This window comes from Malaya genurostris, chromosome 2, assembly GCF_030247185.1.
Source record: "Malaya genurostris strain Urasoe2022 chromosome 2, Malgen_1.1, whole genome shotgun sequence".
NCBI lineage: Eukaryota > Metazoa > Arthropoda > Insecta > Diptera > Culicidae > Malaya > Malaya genurostris.
In genome coordinates, this window is record NC_080571.1 from 21001162 (window position 1) to 21021756 (window position 20595).

Sequence of the window (20595 nt, forward strand, 5' to 3'; positions counted from 1 at the left end):
GGCATACTCCCAAAACTTGTCCCTTTCTGACTATCGTTTGTTTTCATCGATGTTTCACACACTTACTGAGCAACATTTCACTATTTATTTGAAGATGTCGAAAAATGGACATACAACTGGATTGTTTCGTGATATTCGTGAGCAGGTGGAAAGAAAGAAAAAAAACTTGCATTACTAACTGACACACCTGTTATAGAGCCAGAAAATGATGCCTTCGGATATCAGTTCTAGAAGCAATAACGGAAACATTAGCTTATCTCACTTTCTATCACGGAAGTGTATGATCTCACTTATAACTTCTTCTTTTTTTTAGTTTGTAATCTTTATTATTTCAATCCATAACTAGTTAAACTCTGTTTTCGTATGCCTGCTCTCGCTATCGATAGTATATAATTAAATTTGTTTCTGCCTAGACGACGAGCACATCGTTTTGTCCCATTTTCGTTTTTTTTCTTCCTTTTCTGTTGTGCATCAATGACAGCACGTGTGGCTCGGTATTCCATGATTAGTTTGTTTTTTTTTTGTGTGTTATTCTTCTTTTAATCAGTATATTTATTCAACATATCAGCTCTATAATCACATTCAGTTTGAATTTTTTTTTATCATAAAAGGAGTTTTCTAGGAAGGAAGGGGGATTATAATTGTCTGGATCTTCATTATATTTATCTCTTGATTTTTTTTGTAATCTTGTAATATTAATTTGTTTATTGGTTTCATTCGGTGTTCTAGTTTGCGACATTTGTTTTTTTTTGTATCTTATACAGTACGTTTTATTGTGGGAGTAATAGTTTGTATTCTTTTTTTTTTGTCTGTTTAACGTTATGCGGTTCAATTGGGCCATTTCAAGTTTCGCTGCTGATTGCCACAACGCTATCAGCTAAAGAGCGATAGTACTAGCTAAATGTTCACTTCTAGGTCTTCGGTTCACATTGTTTATCGAACATAACTACAGGGAAGATCATTCAACGGTAGACGCTCTGATTTCTACGAGAGGTGTTGCTAAGAAACGGTACACAAGTAGGCGTTTTTGTCAACAAATTATTGTCCAGCAAACAGATTTGTTTAGCGGCAGTGTTTGCAGTTACTCTTATGACGTAGCAGTCGCAAAACAAAACACTAGCCCAGTAGAGGGAAGGCATAGTAGGCTACGCATTTGAATTGAAAGCTATGCTTGATTGTGGAAGGAGAGACGGGTTCAACAACAAAACATTAATGCATTGATTGAGAGAATTCTCTTCCTGCCAAAAAAGAGTGACAGTTTCGTATGAAGCAGTGAATGGATCACGTAAACCCAAACTTTCAACATTGTTATCAATTGTATCTTTTGGTATTATTCTAGGTCACGAATTGTTTTTTTTTTCAGGCGAATTTATAACAAGTACTGATTTTCCCTAAAGGTAAAACTTTTACGATTCTTTTCAGTGAAAGTGACAATTACTATTCTGTAGAACATTCAGCACATTTATATTGTTTGATTATATCGGTTTCTACAACAGTGCAAAGTTGCGTCGATTCTTTTTTTTCAGGATATTTAGTTACACAAAAGGATAATGTGATAATAAAACAAATAACTTAACGTTCAACGAAAAAAAAAATAAACGATGTGTGTAATGATATATTCATTGAGTTTTCGTTTGCGATAGCTATAAAACATAGAATTTTACAATAAAACCTTATTTCTGTCTTCCTTTCCTGCTGATGCTGATGCAAATCCAACGGAAAAACGAAAGAGAATCATATCATAAAAAAATATATATTGGATGCGATACAACAGCTTAACGAGCTAACTTTTCAACTAATCTAATTCGGGTAATTCTCATTCCTCCACAGCGGCAGCGTAAATCGCGAAACTTAACAACAATAAAAAAAAACATAGAATCCGATCTCTTCCTAGTTGCAATATATTTAGGGTGCGCACATTTTCCTATCGATTTACTGTTTTTCCACCTTTCGTGTGTCGCACATGATTTGTTAGTTTTTATTTATTTTTTGTTTAAATCACATTTGTAGCTTATTCATCCGAGTGTCTGTCCAATTTCCAGGTGTTTTCTCCTCCGGCACCGTAGGCTGAATGCGGATCTGATCTTGCTGCTATCTGACAAATGGTTTAGCAATTGTCAAAAAAAAAACAATAGTAAAAGATCTAAATCGATTGCGTGCCGTCTGTTCAGCCATCGAGCAAGAGAAGAAAAAGTGGGTCTCGATCTCGTTTATCCTTCTTTGCAGAAAATTTGTTAAGACTAGATACACTAATTTGCTCTTTCGGTTTTTTTTCAATTTTTGTTTTCACTTCTAGTATGAGACCTTGTCACGTCGAGTTAACACAAATTTACTCCACTAATCCTAAGGAGAGTAGTAGCTTTCACTTTCTCGTCCATAATTATAAACATTATCACGCAATACCTGTGTTTGCATTAGTCCGTTGCTTTTTTTTTCTCTCTTTTGTCGTGTTTCCTACCAATAACTCTACTTTATCAATTGATCCTGACAGGATGCACAAAAACGACCAGTAAATGAAACAAAACAAAAACAAGCTCCACATGGTCTGGGGTACCCGAACAAAACAATAAAGCAGAAACAGAACTGGAAACACGTTTGACAAACACAGTAACCGAAAGGTTCGACAGTTTACCGACAGGGTTATCCCTCTCAGACGGCTGTCACCGTGCTGTCAAACGCGTTTCTATTCGGTTTGACGGTCAGCGGTCCTACCAACCTTGCCGTGCGCTTGAGTGCGGATTCATCATAGATTTTTCTCAACAATTTAGAAGCGTCACACTATTTATAAGCCGTGTGTTTGTTTGTTTGTTTGTTTTTGCATGCATTCACGTTTAGTCCTACAATAGGTACATTCTTTTCGGATTTATGATTTCTTGATTGATTCACTCAATCGTTCGACGTTTGGGGGTGCTGTGGCGACGGCGTCGGTAGCGGCCTTAAAAATCCATCTGTCATGATTTCCGTGGTGGTGTTGGTGGTGGTCGCGAATCTTTGGGAATGTTCTCATATACTGGTTGTTTGGTTGGTCAGTCGGTCGAATGTAAGAAAAGATTGGAAAGAATGAAATAATTTTAGCTTATAGTTGTGTAAAATGACAAGAATGAATGATATGATATGAATTTCTACGACCGATTCTCCTAACTCAGTGTAAAATAATATCAAATAAATTCATAATCAATACAAGTAGGCCATTACCGAATCCCATACTAATCAAAAGCTCGGTTCACCAAATATCTGAACGCACTGCATAATGTTTACAGCGCTCCTACACTGAGGAAAAAGTAATTAAGACTTTCATGAGACCGAGGCTGAGTGACAATTCTTCCTTCTGGTTCGTTCAAAAGAAAATTAATCAGGATGGATTTTGTCTTGGAGGTAAAGGAAGCCGCTAAACTGAACCGATAAACAGAATTACGACGACGAGAGGTATTCCGAAAAAGTTTCGGAAGAACAAGGTCGACACTTTCCAAGAAGTACTTGGTGTGGCAGGCGATCTGTGGATGCGACAACTTCTGCAAGCCTTAGGTAACGACCAAATATATGAAGAAGAATTACTCCAAAGGTGTCTGTTGCTCTTCCCTCGATCTCACGAATGTGACACTCCGTTTTGCGCGAAACCGGTTATGGATTGGTATTAGGCCAACGATGTTATTGTTTTGCCGAAGGAGGCAAGTCCGTTTAAACTCGCCTGAGCTTCGCTCAATTATAAACTAATATGACTTTAGAATACTTTTTCAATTTTCTATCAAACAAATAAGTAGAATGATCATTTAGTTCACCGTATCACTGGTTAGAGCTCACAGCGTTTACAGAACTGTTCGGCAATTGTTGACAGATTTAGAAAAAAAAATTATTGTAATTCATTCAACTATCAAACTGGTGACCGAACGATACACACTAACCTTCATCCGATTTTTTTCATCTTTTAACGAGTTTAGTACAGCCGAACTACCGAACATTCTCATTCTACTGATATATCAGCACAATTAAACATTTGTTGACAGCAGTACCTTAAGGTGCCGCTGTGATGAAGTGTTATTTTTACTGAAAAAAAATCAGCTACAGATCGGTAAATTCTCGGTAAAGGGCATTTTATTTTAGGCGGATTTTTTGCACATTTGCATACCAAAATCCACAACCTTACCGAGTAAGTAAAATTAAAATCTAAGAATCAACATAGGCTTATTTTATATCCGCTTTCGGGTACACGACATTGCGTATTTGCTGGATGGCTGTTTTGTTTTTCGACCCGTTTAACCGGTTTAAACACGCAAAATGACATCCTGGTATCAGTCCGGACTCAATTCTACCACCACGAAAACCGAAGAACGTGAAAATTTGACCCTTTGGATTTCAGTTTTTTGATGTGGAACACATCTTTATTTTCTATATAGTGGTGCAAATCAGAAACTCAAGAAAAACTACACGTAGAAATGTGGTCAGGTTTTGAACACTTACAGCTCAGTCTATTTTGTATCAATTATTAATATTATTTCATCATTTGATAGGAAATATTTCTACGTTTCGATTGGAATGTATCAAGCCACGTATTTTCAATTATAAGTGATTGAAATTTTGATTAGTAGCGAGCAATGTCCTATCTTTGGCATTCCGGATTTCCCTGCCATAGACGACGGTTTTGAAGGAGTAAGGTGAAGGTGTATCAAAGAGAGAGCATCGCTCTGATTGGTCAACCGATGCAAAAGCGAAGCTGCTGGAAGCACGCGAATCTATAAATAGAAGCGAAATTAAAGCTAACGTTTCAAATGGAATGGTCCTTGCTGAACACTTTGAAGCTGGCCAATACAACATCATCGCACCGGACTGCCCAACACGACTCTCACGTTCAGGGGTCCATTCCATACTGGACATCTTCGTCTCCGACATCGCCATCAACAGCTCCCCGGTCGTCCATAGCGAGCTATCGTCTGACCACTATCCGGTGGTGTTGACGATAGGCTCTTCAGCCGAGACAGCACCAGCATCTCAACGCAGAAATTATCATCGGGTCGACTGGGAGCAGTTCCAACACATCATCAACGAGGACATCGACGTCGATATGCCGCTGGGTTCCCCGGTGGAAATCGACTCAGCCCTTTCATCAATTCAACAAGCGATTGCTGTAGCCAGGGACAGAACGATTCCATTGGAAAGTAGGGTGAGTACCTCTCTCCAAATAGACAGTATAACTAAAAATATCATCCGTCTCCGAAATATCTTTCGGAGGCAATATCAAAGAACAGGTGATCCTCATAAGAAAATCACCTTTAACCATCTAACTAGGGTAATCCAGGAGAGGATGAAAGATCTACGGAACAAAGACTTTCAACGAACTCTTCAACAAATAACTCCCCTTTCCAAGCCCTTCTGGTCTTTGGCAAAGGTGTTGAAGAAAAATCCAAGACCTGTCCCTCCACTGGTTCCGTCCGAGGGCGCAGAAGACGGAAATCATTTAATAACACCTTTAGAGAAAGCGAACGAACTGGGACGGCAGTGTGTGTGTACACACAACATAGTTAGCCCACATGAAGCGGCCGTTGCCGATAGCGTGGCCGAAATAGATCGATCAAACAGTTTTGTAATAGAGGAAAGTAGAGTTACAGCCGATGAGCTGATAGCCTATGCGAAAAAATCAAAAAATATGAAGGCCCCCGGTTTCGACAATACTTTTAACATCGAGCTAAAGCATTTGAGCACTAGCTCATTTGCTGTTCTAGCTAAAATGTTTAACCGGTGCTGGGAGCTTGGCTACTTCCCTTCAATGTGGAAGTTAGCTAAAGTTATCCCAGTACTGAAACCGGGAAAAGATCCTTCTTTTTCTAAGAGCTATCGGCCCATCAGCTTACTCTCTGCCCTGTCTAAGCTGTTTGAGAAATCGATCCAAAGCCGAATCCTCGCATTCGCAGAACAACAGAGTGTCTTCCTGGAGGAACAGTTTGGGTTCCGGAAAGGAAGATCCACCATCCATCAGCTCACTAGAGTATCAAACATCATTCGACGGAACAAGTCGATTTCCAAGACGACAGCAATGGCGATCTTGGACATCGAAAAAGCGTTCGACAATGTGTGGCACGATGGCCTGTTGTACAAGCTTCATCGATACAATTTTCCGATGTATCTCATTAAGATCATCAAAAGTTATCTATCAAATAGAGCTTTTCAGGTTTCTCTGCAAAATGTTCAATCGGACAAATTTTCCATCCCTGCAGGTGTGCCCCAAGGAAGTATCCTGGGTCCCATCCTGTATACCATTTTCACATCAGACATCCCACCTCTTCCGAGGGGTGGTGTCTTGTCACAGTTTGCTGACGATACGGCCATCCTTTATGATGGACGAGTCGTCAGTATTCTGAAGAACAAACTGCAGAGGGGTCTGGATGCTCTAAATGAATATTTCACCAACTGGAAAATTGTAATCAATGCGGCGAAAACTCAGGTCATCCTGTTTCCGCATTCGAGATCGACTAGACTTGTTTCGTCTGACGAATGCAGAATTCGGTTCGGTGGCGCTGACGTGCAATGGTCCGACGAAGTGGTCTATCTAGGACTAACGTATGACAGACATCTGATGTTCAGGTCACATGTTGAAAAAATTATCATCAAATGTAACATACTCATCAGGTCTCTGTACCCGTTGATATGTAGAACATCAAAACTGTGCCTGAAGAATCGGATGGATGTCTACAAACAAATCATCTATCCCGCAATCGAATACGCAGTCCCCGTTTGGCGGGGTTGTGCACGAACACACAAGCTAAAGCTCCAGCGAGTTCAAAATAAAATTCTAAAAATGATTCTAAATCTGCCCCCTTGGACGAGAACCAGTGAAGTGCATGGGTTGGCTTCCCTGGATACCCTAGAACAACATTTCGGGCTAAAGGGCCAAATCACTTAAAATGTAAAACAAACATTGTATAACAAACACATAACAAATAATGAATAAATAATACTTTACACACACACAGCTAACGTTTCAGTCCTATTCCTAGCATGCTAGAGGTAGGTTGTTGCTAGACAGCAAGTCAAAAACGTGCCAGAAAACGATTTGAAGCTTTAAGAGCTGAGGCCAGTTAGCGTAAAACCGTGTGACTCGTTGTGCGTATTACATTTCTCTCCATGCTCTCTCATAAACGTGTAAAAAGACTCTCGATGTGGCCGGCAAGCGCTCAAAAATCAACAAAATTGAACGGCCTGCTGAGAGGGTATCGAAATCGCAGGTATGTACAAAGATATAATTGCATGTATATGGGATTTCGTCGGTTATAAAACAAATGCAAATCAAGACAAATGATGTTCGGTGTTGGTTGAGATTGATTGAACTTTTTGATTGTAGATCATTAGGAATTTTGGTTGCCTTGTTCCACATCAATGGCTCGAACAACCCCATGGGGCTGATCCTGAATGATGAAATATCAATTGAAATTGAAACATTTCTGGTTAATTACAATGAGTTGGCTTTTGGCCATTACCCAAAATGAAGTCATTCAAAGGGGGTAGAGTTCAAGAGAGGAGGATGGGGCATTGAAGTCATTCAAAAGGTGAGGAAGAGACAAACATTTGAAAGAAAAGGGCGTCATCCACAATGTTGACACTGTAAAATAAATTCAGAGAACGAAGTATGAATTGTCAAGTTAATAAGGTAATAAGTACTCTATTGTTCATGGAACTCAATGTTGAAAAATCTTCCAAAATTGGCTCGAGAAGGCTGCCAAACACACAGACATTCAATCTTTGTGAAAGTTGAATATTTTTTCATTGTTTATTGGAATCCATGTAATGTCCAACCCATACGATAGATTAATGTGATGGAACTTCTCATCAAAATAATAAAATGTATGCTGGCAACCCTCAAAATTTACCCTGGGTATTTGTCAATTTCTCTTGCGAAACGGAATTTCATCCGAGTTTGCATGACACAAGATCAGAGCATACCAATTAAAGCTTCAAATCGTTTTATGACATTTTTTGGCTTGCTGTCTAGCAACAACCTACCTCTAGCATGCTACGCGTAGGTCTGAAATGTTAGCTATAATTTCGATTCTATTTATAGATTCGCGTGCTTCCAACAGCTTCGCTTTTGCATCGATTGACCAATCAGAGCGATGCTTTCACTTTGATATATCGCTTATTGCTTCAAAACCGTCGTCTATGGCAGGGAAATCCGATATGCCGGAGATTTTTAGCAGACAAAATACGACACTGCTCGCTGCTAATCAAAATTTGAATAATTTATAATTGAAAATACGTTGCTTGATACATTCAAATCGGATCTTAGAAATATTTCCAATCAAATAATGAAATAATATTAATAATTGATACAAAATATACTGAGCTGTAAGTGTTTAAAACCTGACCATATTTCTACGTGTATTTTGCTTTGAGTTTCTGATTTGCACCTCTATATAGAAAAAAAAGATGTGTTCCACATCAAAAGTAACTGCGTTCCATTAAAGAGCTTGATACCAACGAAATATAAATATTTGCTCTCATACGATTTTTACAAAAACATTAAAAATTTCTGAAGAACGAACGAACGATTCAGGAGTTCTTTCGGTAGAACTGTCAAGTTCTGAGAGGTTGCTAGAAATGAACTGTTTTGCCCATCTCTATATGGAACCCTGAATCGTTGATGTCAGTCATGGTTTCAATGCTTTTGTGTTCCGGTGCATTATCTTGTACAAACAACTGTTTTACTGCTTCACATAAGGTCGTTTCCCAGCGATTCAATCACTAGCATAATGTGCAGAAATACTCGATGTAGATGGTCTATCTTCTTTCGTGCCATTACAGTAACAGAATCCCGACTTCATTGCCCTTCCCTTCCCTTTGAGCAGCCTTCGGAGCACCCGTGCTGGCTTCAGTCCATTACCAGGCACTTTCTCTGTTCTCTGGAATATAATAGTGATTCAAGGCTTCATCAACAGTTACGCATTTGTCGCCAAAAGTCCACTCGATTCCACTTCAGATTGTCCAAACACGCTTTCGAAGTGCGCTCGCGTTTGTGTGTTTAGTTCACAGTCAGGTATGCGCGAAGCACCGGGTTAACTGATCAACGCATAGGACGCAGATCTTACAAGCCAGTTGTAGAATGTTCGAACCCCGATCTGGAAGAGTTCTTAGTGTCAATAGGACCCTAGTACTAGCCACGCAATAAATTGGCTGCGAAGTCTGTTGAAATTCCACAAAAGGAATGTAAAACCAAGACTTGACATTTTTGGCGTAATATATAGGTAATAGGTATAGTCCGAGATAGTCAACACACTGGCCCTTATGTTATTACCGGTATCACTACACGGTGAAAACCAAGTGAAGTGATTGTGACCCTTATTGTCGGTATCACTTCACGGTGGAAATCGAGCGAAATGGATTAAGGTACACACTTAACATTTTTTACATCTTATTAGATGCACATAAATGGAGCATCGCAGTTCACGCAAATTTACATGGAAGAACATTTAATATTGTGTCTGAAACTCCATGACATGAAATTCATTGAAATAAAATAAAAGAATTTTATAGCAACCCACCGCGACTTGAACCGAGAATCATTGGATCGCAAGTACGTCTGTTCATCGACTGAGCCACAGAAGCATGCATCTGCTTGGCCGGTAAAAGGGGCATTTAAATTCATACAGTCGCACCTGCTAGTAGAACGCAAGTTACAGTCGAAACCAGTAAAATTCAAGCTCATCTAACATTAAGTCATTACAAACAAAATTTTCCGTCATTTGACAAATCAGGTCTTTATGAATTACACCGTATGAGAGATTAAGTCACCTGTAAAATACAATTTTTTTAGAGTGTACTTATTACGGAAGCCGCTGCAGAGACAAAAGTATTTTCTTGGATGAACTTGATGTCATTATGAACATCACGCCACCAACATTTTGTCGAAAAAAATAGTTTTTTCCGACAAAATGTTGGTGGCGTGATGATCATAATGGACATGCCTGGTTCAAAATCTATTTGAAACAATTATCTTGTCTTTTATTATTTTTTAAAATATGTTCGCCTAAAGAATATGTAGAAGCGTCCCATAACACAAAGCAAAATAATACTAAATCTCTCGTCATTCGAAACATAGTTTTAAATTATCAAAACATCAAAATTGACTAAGACTACCAACTTCTACTTATGATCAAGTGACAGCTTCTAATTGTGAGCTGGTTTCTTTGAGATGGAAATTCCCGTGAAGACTTTCACCGCAAAAGGTATGGAATCGAATGAGTATCTTCTTCTTCTTCTTTCTGGTTGGTACCACTTCACTTGAGATGACGCCGATTGTTGGCTTAGCAACTTAGGCTATATTGCGAGTAAATTTTGGTTTATAGTCCAATCTCACTGTGTGGTAACGTCGGGTCGCCAAAATACGAATAAAAATTCTTTCGCGAAATACTCGAACTTTCACCGCACTATCACGATATACCGTGCTAACCCGTTGAGAGATTCATCGGAAGTGAATCGAATGAGTATGAATGCAACACAAAATATAAACACTAGTTTGACAGAAAAAAAATTTAATCAATATTCAGCAACGCCTACTTACCTGATGAAGCATTGATCAAGTCAGTCACAGCCCTCGGCAGTGGTAATTGTGAATCAGACGTGGACCTGTTGTAGATGGGAATAATTAAAAACCGATTAGTTCGGGCACTTTCAAACCAAACAAAAATGACTAAAGGAAAAACAAATTCAGATAACAAAAATAGAAAGTTCAAACGAGAAAATCAAAATTTAACAAATCTCATCAAAACACAAATCAACAACTCAGCCTACGAAACGATTGAAACCAGAACTGACCGGTAAAAAAAAGAAACCTAGCTGGTTGAAACACGAAAAAGAATCGTAATAACCCAAAACCAATCTCATTTCCAGTACCTAGTTGTGTGATTATGCGAGCGATTGTTTTGCAAGTCTTGTCTAGTGTTTAGGCTAAGTGTCGACAAGGATGCTGGCAGGGGCGAACGCTGCAATTCGCTGCTATCACATGCATATCTGTGAATCGGACGGATGAAAAGAGAGAAGAGAACATAGAAAAGTGGAAAGAAAGAAAGACAGTTGTTTGAGAGTGAGCAGAACAAGTTTACCGGTATTCAAAAAGCAAAATAGTAAACAAGCAGCATTGGTTCTGCCGAATGGCAGAGGCATCAGGTGTCAGGTTACTGTAACAGTAAAGGTCCTGAATGTAGGCAGCCGAGCGGGGTGTGCCAACAGACGGCGCTGTACAACGATTTAGCTATGCAAACTCAAAAACAACACGCGTGTAGTAATTTAATCAAATTCGTCACTAGAAAACTACGACGCATTTCGAAAGCAGCAAAACCAACGCAACGCGCTAATAGCCCTATTATGGTGATAAGTGGCTTAGTTTGAACCAACCATGCGCTTGTCGTTTAGTGATGTTTACGAGCACGCTAGCAAACTACCATCGGGCGGTTTCAAGGTCACACAAATTAGCACATTTAAGCCCCCGGATGAAGATGGAATGCTAATCAGTCGCAAGCGCGCTTGAATCGAACGGAGCCTCGATCAGAACAATCAGCAATTTCGAAACGGGTACAGATTTTTAATACCTATATTATGTTCAGAGGGAAAGAACACTAGCGTGAATATGGAAAGAAGTTTTATTAATTCCATTTTGGTTTTCATTGTTTCAAAACGTTTCAAATCTGCGGTTTTGAGGAGTAGTTCTCACTAACAATAGTATCACAAAATGGTTGGTTCTTAACAATTAGTGCATGGCGGCGGGTTGCGCGTTGGCTGGTTTTCTATTTTTAGGCTATTTTTGCATTTATTACAATGTTTATTGCGTCTGGCTGGTTTAGCATATGACTACCGGTTACGGCTCGAACGAAATAGAAAAAGACCTATCTACAGAAGAGCATGTGAGAAACGTGAAACGCGCCATCGATTGACGTAGTTTATTTTTTCTTTTTCAGTGGAAGACTACGCGTTTCATGTGCCTCACACACTGATTCGAGAGGACTGCTGCGGTGGCGGTGACGGAGAAGGAGGAAGTGCACTAATCACACGTAGATCTCGTCCACGTACTTGATGTTGGTGTACTCCCGGCCAACCTGGAGGCTCTGCTGTTCGGCTCGCTTGCGCTGGCACAGCGTCTGGATGTAGTGCTGTACGGCAAAGTACACAAACTTGTACTGGGCCTCCGTCTGGACCATGCCACTGCGCTGCGAACGGACCATCTGGATCGTCCGCTGGATGTCGATCTCGCAGTCCAGCCCTGCGGGTTAAGGGAAGAATAACAAGAATTTCGATATTAGATAGTGGTCTGTAATTTATATTGGCTTATTGAATTGAGATTCAATTTGGTCAATGTTCAAAATTTTTAGATTTGATTAAAATTGAAAAGAGATCTCATAATTAATAGCGGTTTAATGTATTCAGTAAAAACTTTGGACGATTACGTATCATATGGAAAATTAATTTTCAAACGGAGCTGTTTGGATACAGTACCTCAATTCCAATTAGATCTACAACACTCTTATGTCGTTTTCGCTTAAAAAAGCTGGAACAGACCAAGGGTATTTTCACGAAACTGTGTTGAATTCGCACTTGGCAACGGGGGAGTAAGCAGCCTCGATATAAGAATCAGTTTCGAAACTGACTCGATATTCAGTTCAATGACGTTGAAACTAGGTTCGAAACGGTTTGACCACAGTTACTGGGTTAGGTTTGGCATCAAACGAAAACGACATCAGAAAAAAAAGAATTACGCATGACGTAAATCCAAGCATGCCATATTTTTTTGGGTAATAAAAATATCTACTAACAAGTCAAAATAGATTTGGTGACTGTTTCGACAGGGCAGCCCTTTTCGTACACGCTCTTTGAACATAACTCATGGTTTGAGTTGCGATTACTCAAATTCATAAACTGGAACAATATGTCAAAATTTGAGTATGGATTTGAGTAAAATAAACTCGTTGCTATGAGTTCTCTCGCATTTATTCATACATTAGAGTAAGCGTTGAGTTTTTAAACATTTGAGTGAAAACAATATTTCTTGCAGTTCAGTTCGTTTTCATTCTCGGAATATTCTTATCGAAATAAGGAATGCAAGAACACGTCGTTTTCCATTGCCGTTTCTAGATCCGGTTTTGAAAACATGAATCAACGTCACTCATAGATGTTTTGTGGTTTCAATTATGCTTAATGAAAAGTGCAACATAAGGATATAAAAATAATTAAATTTTGACTCCAAGCCGTTCAAAAGGAAACGGTTTTCAATCACTATTTTGCGCATTCAAAAGAAAGAAGAATAACTTTGTATATGAAAATTAACGAAGAAAAATTTCTTAATTTTGAGAGCAAGGAACTCAAATTTTGAGTTGAACTTACTCAAATTTTGAACGAAATATTTTTTTCTTATTTTGAGTAAAAATTACTTAAGTTTTGACAATTGCGTCTCTTAACGCAAAAATGAGCAGATAGGTGGTAACTCAAATTAAGTGTACGTGCACTTTTTATGAATTTGAGTGATGTGTCACTCAATTTTGAGTTATGTTTAATAAGGGTGTAGCCGCAGTATGACGGATGTCGGTGCTGCGAACATAGAAGAAGAAGAACACTGTTTCGACGGCAAATTCCACTTCCGGTGAATCTCTCAACGGGTGAGCACGTTGAATCGTGTTAGTGCGGTGGAAACTCGAGTATTTCGCAAAATAGAAGAAATTTTTATCCGTACTTTGGCGATTCGACATAGCCACACAGCGAGATTTTCGCTTGTTGTCCAGTGTAAAGAAAGTCCATTGGACTATAAACGAAAACTAACTGACAATATGGCCTAAGTTACTGTGCCATCAATCGGCGTCATCTCAAGTGAGGTGACGCCAACCAGAAAAAAGAAGAAGACAGAAAATTCAGCTGATTGAGCTGTGAAACTATTGACATGATTGGTAGTCAATTTAAGTGAATTACGACGCTCCTCTTATCTACATGTATTGAGACGTAAATTTACTTATTTTTCTCGTAATGTGTAGAAGTAAGTTCTCGGTGTTTTCAACAGATGGCGGCACGCTGAATAGAATATTGGCCGAAATGTCTGATTTCATTTGTCATGCTGAATGCTAGAACATAAGTTAACAATATTGAATTTTAGTTATATTGGGGTTTGGCCAAAAGCCGTTTTGTGCAATGGAGTTAATGAGCAAGACTCTTTGCAAGCGTATGAGTAATACCAACAATGTGTGCGTAAAAACAAATTCGGCGCCTCTTTTCCTGAGTTTATCCAATAAATTTTTCATATGGTTGTAAAATAAACCAATCGATTCATACTGCTTAAACTTGCCATTCAAGAAAAGCGAAAATCTTAGTCTAAAACTCTTCCGTTTTCCTTAAAACTGCTAGAGAAAAATTATTTCAGTTTCAGCTTACTTCCACTGACACATTTGTTTAGCAACAAACACATTCCTATATGGATTTCCTCTTGCAGAAATTATTGCGATATAAAGATTTACGTACCTTCTATTAGTAATCCGTCAAAAAAGGAACCTTGAATTAAACACACGAAAGGCAATAGATATGGAATGTTGTCGTAAAACTATTTATTTTTCCGGCAAACTGCTCTTGTAACAGAAAATAATTAGTTTTGTTTATTTTGTGTAGCGTAATCTGATACAAATGCATTGAAGCAGTGTTGCTAACTTTTTTATTAGGGATTTAAAATCTATATTCAGAGAATGTAAGCAATTTTCCATCAAACGTTAGTTAAAAATTGATCAATTGATTTTGACTGGTTAGTGCAAATTTAACGATTCAAATTATCAAGATGAAACATAAAGAATAGAGGAACATTGAATAATTGTGTGTACGCATTTCTGTCGATGTTGAATATTTTCACAAGGCAAGTTTTGTGAACAACTATTCGTTTTTTATACATTTTATAAAACCTATGAAAAAGGATTTCCTTTCTAAAACACATTGTCGGAAGGCAAAACTGCGAAAGAAATCAAACAAAAGTTTAAGGCTGAGGTTGAGTAATTATAATTATGCTTTTTCAGAGTAAACCATGGTAAATCGTTTTTGAGAGTGTCGTAATGATCAACACTTAACTACTAGTACTGAGTGCACATACCATAGTTTGAGCAAGATTCTGCAGATAATAAAGATAGTCAATTTATTATTTGACAGAGAGGTAAGTGAATATCCGGCAATGTTTCTATACCGGCACGGATGTTCCGAAGCGGACTAGAGAGGCTCAATAGTTCGAGAAGGTCCCGACTCTTTCCTGGGATTATCATGGTATAATTTTCGTGAATTACGTTGAAAAAGGAATAAAAAACCGTCGACAGCAAGTATTACTGTGCATTATTGGAGCGATTGAACGGCGAAAAAATAGTTTTTTGAGACCCGATTTGGCTTCCTCGACCTACCACGATCATAAATCAATCTTTATTCAAGAAGTAGAGTTATAGGCTAACTAAACGGGCGTTAACGCTATCAGCTCTCATTTGTCTTTATTTTAAATCAATTCCAATTACGATATTAAGACAATTGCAGGATTCGGTGAAATGGTCCTTTCGGCGAAACGGCTTTCAGCGACATGGCTTTCGGCGAAATGTCCCTGACCCCTTTCACGCAGCCTGCCTGGATTCGATTTCCAACCCCACACAAGTGAATGACCTTAAGATCAAAGCCTCTATAATCGAAACAAACAGTGGCGGCTCATGTCAAAATTCGCGGGGTGTGCACTGTTTATCTATAAATATAAAAATGCAGAGATCATTCTTTGTAATCGCATCACGTAAGAACGGATGGACGGATTTACATGATTTTTTTTTGTTAGATCAATTTTTACCCCCACCGGGTTCGTACATTAAAAATATTAGGAAATCTTGCCGGAAAAGTGGGAAAAATCCAGAAAGTTGTATTGTATGGACAATGGAATGTTTCACTGGAAAAGTCGAAAATGATCGCTAGATCATCGGAAGGTGTTTGGCGCATAACGAGTTGCATGAGTGTTTGGCCGTCGAAGAAAGGAATACTAGATCGATGAAAGAATCTTTTGGCGTACAACAAGTTGATTTGTGTGAAGTGCATACTTAAGTCATGTGGTTCGTCATTCCGAGCCACGTGCCTAATTGGGTATCAACATTGTCGCTTACTAAATGACTGGCGGAATTCCAGAATGTGTGTAATGGAGTCAGATGAATACTATTGGTCGTTGTGAATCAATAAAAAGTTTATGCTCTAGAAACGCTAATGTCAAACTAAGAGATTTTCCTTGCATTTTGCTTTCGAATGATTATTGAATTTTAGATTACACGAAGCGCACATAATAAGTGGCAATTAGATAGTCAATATTCAAGATGGATTGATACTATTTCTCTAAATTATACAACATTGTCAATCTGGTAGGTGATGCTACAAGAACTCGATGCCTCTCAATGCATGAACCGTGAAAGATTTTTTCTACATTTTTTCGCTCCATCTCATACTTTGAGTATTTCACGGCTCTTACCAAAATAGATGCAGTTTTGCAATAATTGGCGCTGTGTGGAATTTGCCAAGGGATAATCGCAATTTGACAATTATCCCAGAAAATCGAACCGATGAATCAACTTGATGATTCTCATACTAGGTTACAATATTTCAAAACCTTTATGTTGAACATTCACAGATATTTTCATAGACACAACTTATGCCGAAGTTATATATACATAGTTAGAATAAGCGACAATAGTAAAATTATTCTATCACAATTATCCACTGCCCGTATAGAATCGGATCGCAAAACGAGAATTGCTTCAGAGCGAATCCCTACCCCAATGTGTTAACCCGTGATGCTCAGACGGGTCGTCGAGAGAAAATCGTTTTCGCACCGGTGTCCATTCTGTGATGATATTCGTCTCTCTTTGCTGGCACTAATTGAATCGTGTGAAGAGTTGCTAGAGAGCGTTCGTTCAAATTGGTAAGTTCAATATCAACTTAAAATGTAAGCGTCGTCTCTCCAAGGCACCAGAAGTTCCTTCGTATCTAAAAATATTCACTTTATTAGAGCTCTAAAGTACGTGTGGTACTTTTTGGCAACTTGAACGTACATAACAAGTTTTTAGAAAACATTATCGATGCTCAAAAGCTGTACACATGTTCACATTAATTTTGGGTGATGTTTCTTTGTTTTGGGCTAAAGCGAATGGCTGTCGAATTCCGTTGATTGAAGGTTAAGTTAACCACTTAGTCGTTTGACAATTCTGCTCTCAGAACACATAAATGGGAACAAATTATTTTTGGGCGAGGCGAAGTTCGACGGGTCAGCTTCTTAAGCCAAACATTTTTTTTGCGAAATGTTGATCACTTGGGCTAAATACAAATTGTAAATATATTCTACTCTACCGAATGAACAACTCTAGAAAAAAAATTCTTCAACATATTGTTAAATTTATCAATACAAATCTCTTTTAGAGAGGTATTTTATTGATTACCGGAAGCTAGAATCACACCTGGAAGAGAAAACGTCTATTATGTCAAAGCCATTAGAGAGGGATCTCTGTTCACTGCTTAACAGAAGTATTTCACATCATCACAATAATTTGTGATGGTATTTCTAATTAGACTACAACGAATGTGTGTCAAATTCCGTTAATTGTGGGTTAAGTAATCAGAAAAATAATGGAGAAAAATGTTAACCACTCAGTCGTTTGACAATAAACATAAATTCGAACAAATAATCTTTTATCGAGACGAAGTTCGACGGGTCAGCTAGTACCATATGTAACAGTTCATTGTAAGTGAAAACTAAAGATTCAGGAAATGATATTCGCTTGTGCTTTTCAATACTATGAAATATCGATACACTTTTGGATGCGATTTTTCATATTAAACTTATTTCGTATCATCGATACAATAGAAGAAAATAGCGACAGCCAAGAATGCCAGGTTATTTTATTTTAAATCTGTGTTTTAACCCCGAGTCCGAGCGCAAAAAAAATCCCGCCTCATTTAAACGCTCTGCAGGACACTTTGTTCTCCCTAGCAATTTAATGACTTTTAGGGACTCATTGTCAGTCTGTGATTGATTTCAAAAATCTGTGCAGCATATTCAGAATCTGTGAAACTTAGATTAATCTGTGAACCTGGCATCTCTGGAGACTGCAATTTGTTTTCAGCAAGTTCTCACAGAGCCAAAAGTGACAAAGAGAACAACACATCTCAGAGCTGAGCTGAGTAATTCGCTCTCTTCTTAAATTTGTGAAGTAATTTATGTGCATGGAAAAGACACTAGAGATACTTGAAATTTTAAGTTGTATGTAAATGAGATGTGTATAAATACACGCAATTTCGGTGCACAAGGTAAAGTGCTCGAGTTCAGAGCGCCACTTATTGGCTACGACAATGCGATAAGAAAAGATTGTTGGCTGTCATTGACCAGTAAGCACGAGCAGTTTATAATGAATTTGTGCATATTGTGATGTGGACAAAATCGCTCATTTTTTTTCGACCTGATGTGGATGTGGATGAAGATGCAGGTAATTCCTTCAATTTGGTCGTTTGTGTAAGGACGAGACATCACTGGAATCAAATAAAACATAACTTTCCTGAACATTATATACCTGTTCCTGTACCTTGTACACTTGTTCAATCACTTTCTGCACTTATTCTTCTTACTTTTTTACAGGTAAGTTACACGCGGTTTCGCAATGCAATGGCAAACCGACGTGTTGTGAGTGGTTCAACAGTGATTAATTTTTAATTCACGCTATCAAACATCTGTAAAATCTGTATTTCTTGCCAAAAATCTGTAATAATCACACGCAGAATCTTGGTCACAAATTTATCTGTAAAATCTGTAAATACAGGACATTGATCCAATTCGAAAGGCTTATGGTGAACACTTCCTGTTTCACAGATAAAATCGCATAAATGGCGTACCCGACAAAACACCTCTTTATATAGTCGCTCAATTTTACAGGAGAAACCTGAGCGGATTACGAATTTTTATAAACTCGTTTGAGAGTTACTTTTAGGTTATTTACTACATGGAATGAAAAATCCAAGGTCTCTTACAGAAAGACGCAAATAGTTTCGAACCGTGTACATTTTTGTTGAGAACAAACCTCTAGATGGCTCAATACCAAATTTCATGACAATCTATCCACTATTGTTTGAATAACAGCTGATCGTATCAAACGAGTTCTAATTTTCATCAAGCTATGGTGCATTCATGCATAAAACTTCGACAAACCTAGATTCAAATGAAAGGTCCCATACGGAATTTTTGAATTTTATCCAGATTCGACTTCCGGTTCCGGAGTTATAGGTGAAAGTGTGTTGAATATTGTTCACCGTTACTTAAACCGTCGAAATAACAAAAAACGCAAAATTTTTCTAAAGTGGTCTCAAAACTATCGATAGCCTGAAGGCAACTAAACAAACCGATTCCGGCTGTCCTGGTTCGAAGAGAAACATTTTGAATAGAATACCACAGTATTATATATGAGAAAGGCATCATTACAACACTAGGTGGATTAAAACAGGTTTTTTTATATATAACTCATCGATTTCGGAAATGAAACCGAATAAGCTATGCAAGCGTTAAAGCCCTAGCGATTTAAAACATTTGTAGTTGGTCTTAGAGGTGATCTCCCAATAGATTTGAAATTCTTGCCAAAAAGTCTACGTGATTTACGTAAAACTAAAGTCCGTATGAAGTAGATACGATTCCGTTATTTGCTTTCTTGAATTTATTGATTGTGATTACTATTTCTTTACGTTTCGACTTCGACTAGTCAGTGCAGAGCCATGATCAGCTTAGTGCTAACTGAGCAGTTCAATTTGAAATGACCCACCTAAATTGACGATTTTAATGTTAATCTTACCTTCTCTGTCGATCTGATCGAGTATCATATCAATCACAATGAACGTTCCGGTGCGACCGATTCCAGCCGAACAGTGCACGCAGATTGGACCCTAAAAGAACATGCCAAAACAGTAAACGATAAAACTGATAGCCCTTGTAGCAGAAGCAATTCCACGGAACCTACCGGTGCCAATCCTTCGAGCTGTAGCTGTTCCTGCCGGGCATTGACGTCCTGCAGAAAGTTTAGCACACACCCCGGATCCGACGGGACGCCGTGATCGGGCCACACCTGAAAGTGGTACTGGAAAATTTTCCGCTCGTCCTGCCCTCGCCATGCCAGCAGGAACTCGCGCAGCGTGTAGTCCGCGGTGCTGGTTTCGCTCAAACAGGTCACCTTCGCCGGACCCCACTCCTTGGTTTGCTGCGGATCGGGCCAGTACTTTTCGCACTTCTTTTTGCCCCGTTCGATTTCTTTGGTAGTCATCACTATCACGCGTGTATTCTCCTGCCAGATCATGTTCCAGAAGTCCTGTATCGTATTGGCCAGGCAGCCCTGCGTCGCGATGTACGTCTTGAAGAGATCTTTCTCGTCCCGGCCACAACCACCTACGCCACCACCACCACCGCCCACCAGCATCATGCAGCCCTTGGATTGGTTTTGCTGGGCAGCCGCCTGTAGCTGCAGACGGGACGTGATGGATTCGTTCCGTTTGTGTTTGGACTGAAAGTAAGCGGGTAAATTATTGAAGAAAATCCGAAGATAAACAAACAAACTA

General features: G+C 38.7%; 1 protein-coding gene across 9 annotated transcripts in view; it reads right to left on the bottom strand.

The window, feature by feature from the left end:
* Positions 1 to 253: 253 nt before the first annotated feature.
* LOC131429861 (tyrosine-protein phosphatase corkscrew) overlaps positions 254 to 20595 on the bottom strand; it is a 201671-nt gene continuing 181329 nt past the window's right edge. For 8 of the 9 annotated variants that reach the window (XM_058594278.1, XM_058594277.1, XM_058594281.1 and 5 more), the window contains 6 exons: positions 20004 to 20540; positions 19839 to 19929; positions 12052 to 12241; positions 10879 to 10995; positions 10547 to 10611; positions 254 to 3010 (listed from right to left, as the gene is read on the bottom strand). In XM_058594278.1, coding sequence (XP_058450261.1) covers positions 2952 to 3010; positions 10547 to 10611; positions 10879 to 10995; positions 12052 to 12241; positions 19839 to 19929; positions 20004 to 20540 — 1059 coding nt within the window. In that variant the 3' untranslated portion in view covers positions 254 to 2951. The remainder of the gene's footprint in view (positions 3011 to 10546; positions 10612 to 10878; positions 10996 to 12051; positions 12242 to 19838; positions 19930 to 20003; positions 20541 to 20595) is intronic. The other variant, XM_058594283.1, reaches the window with a different exon arrangement.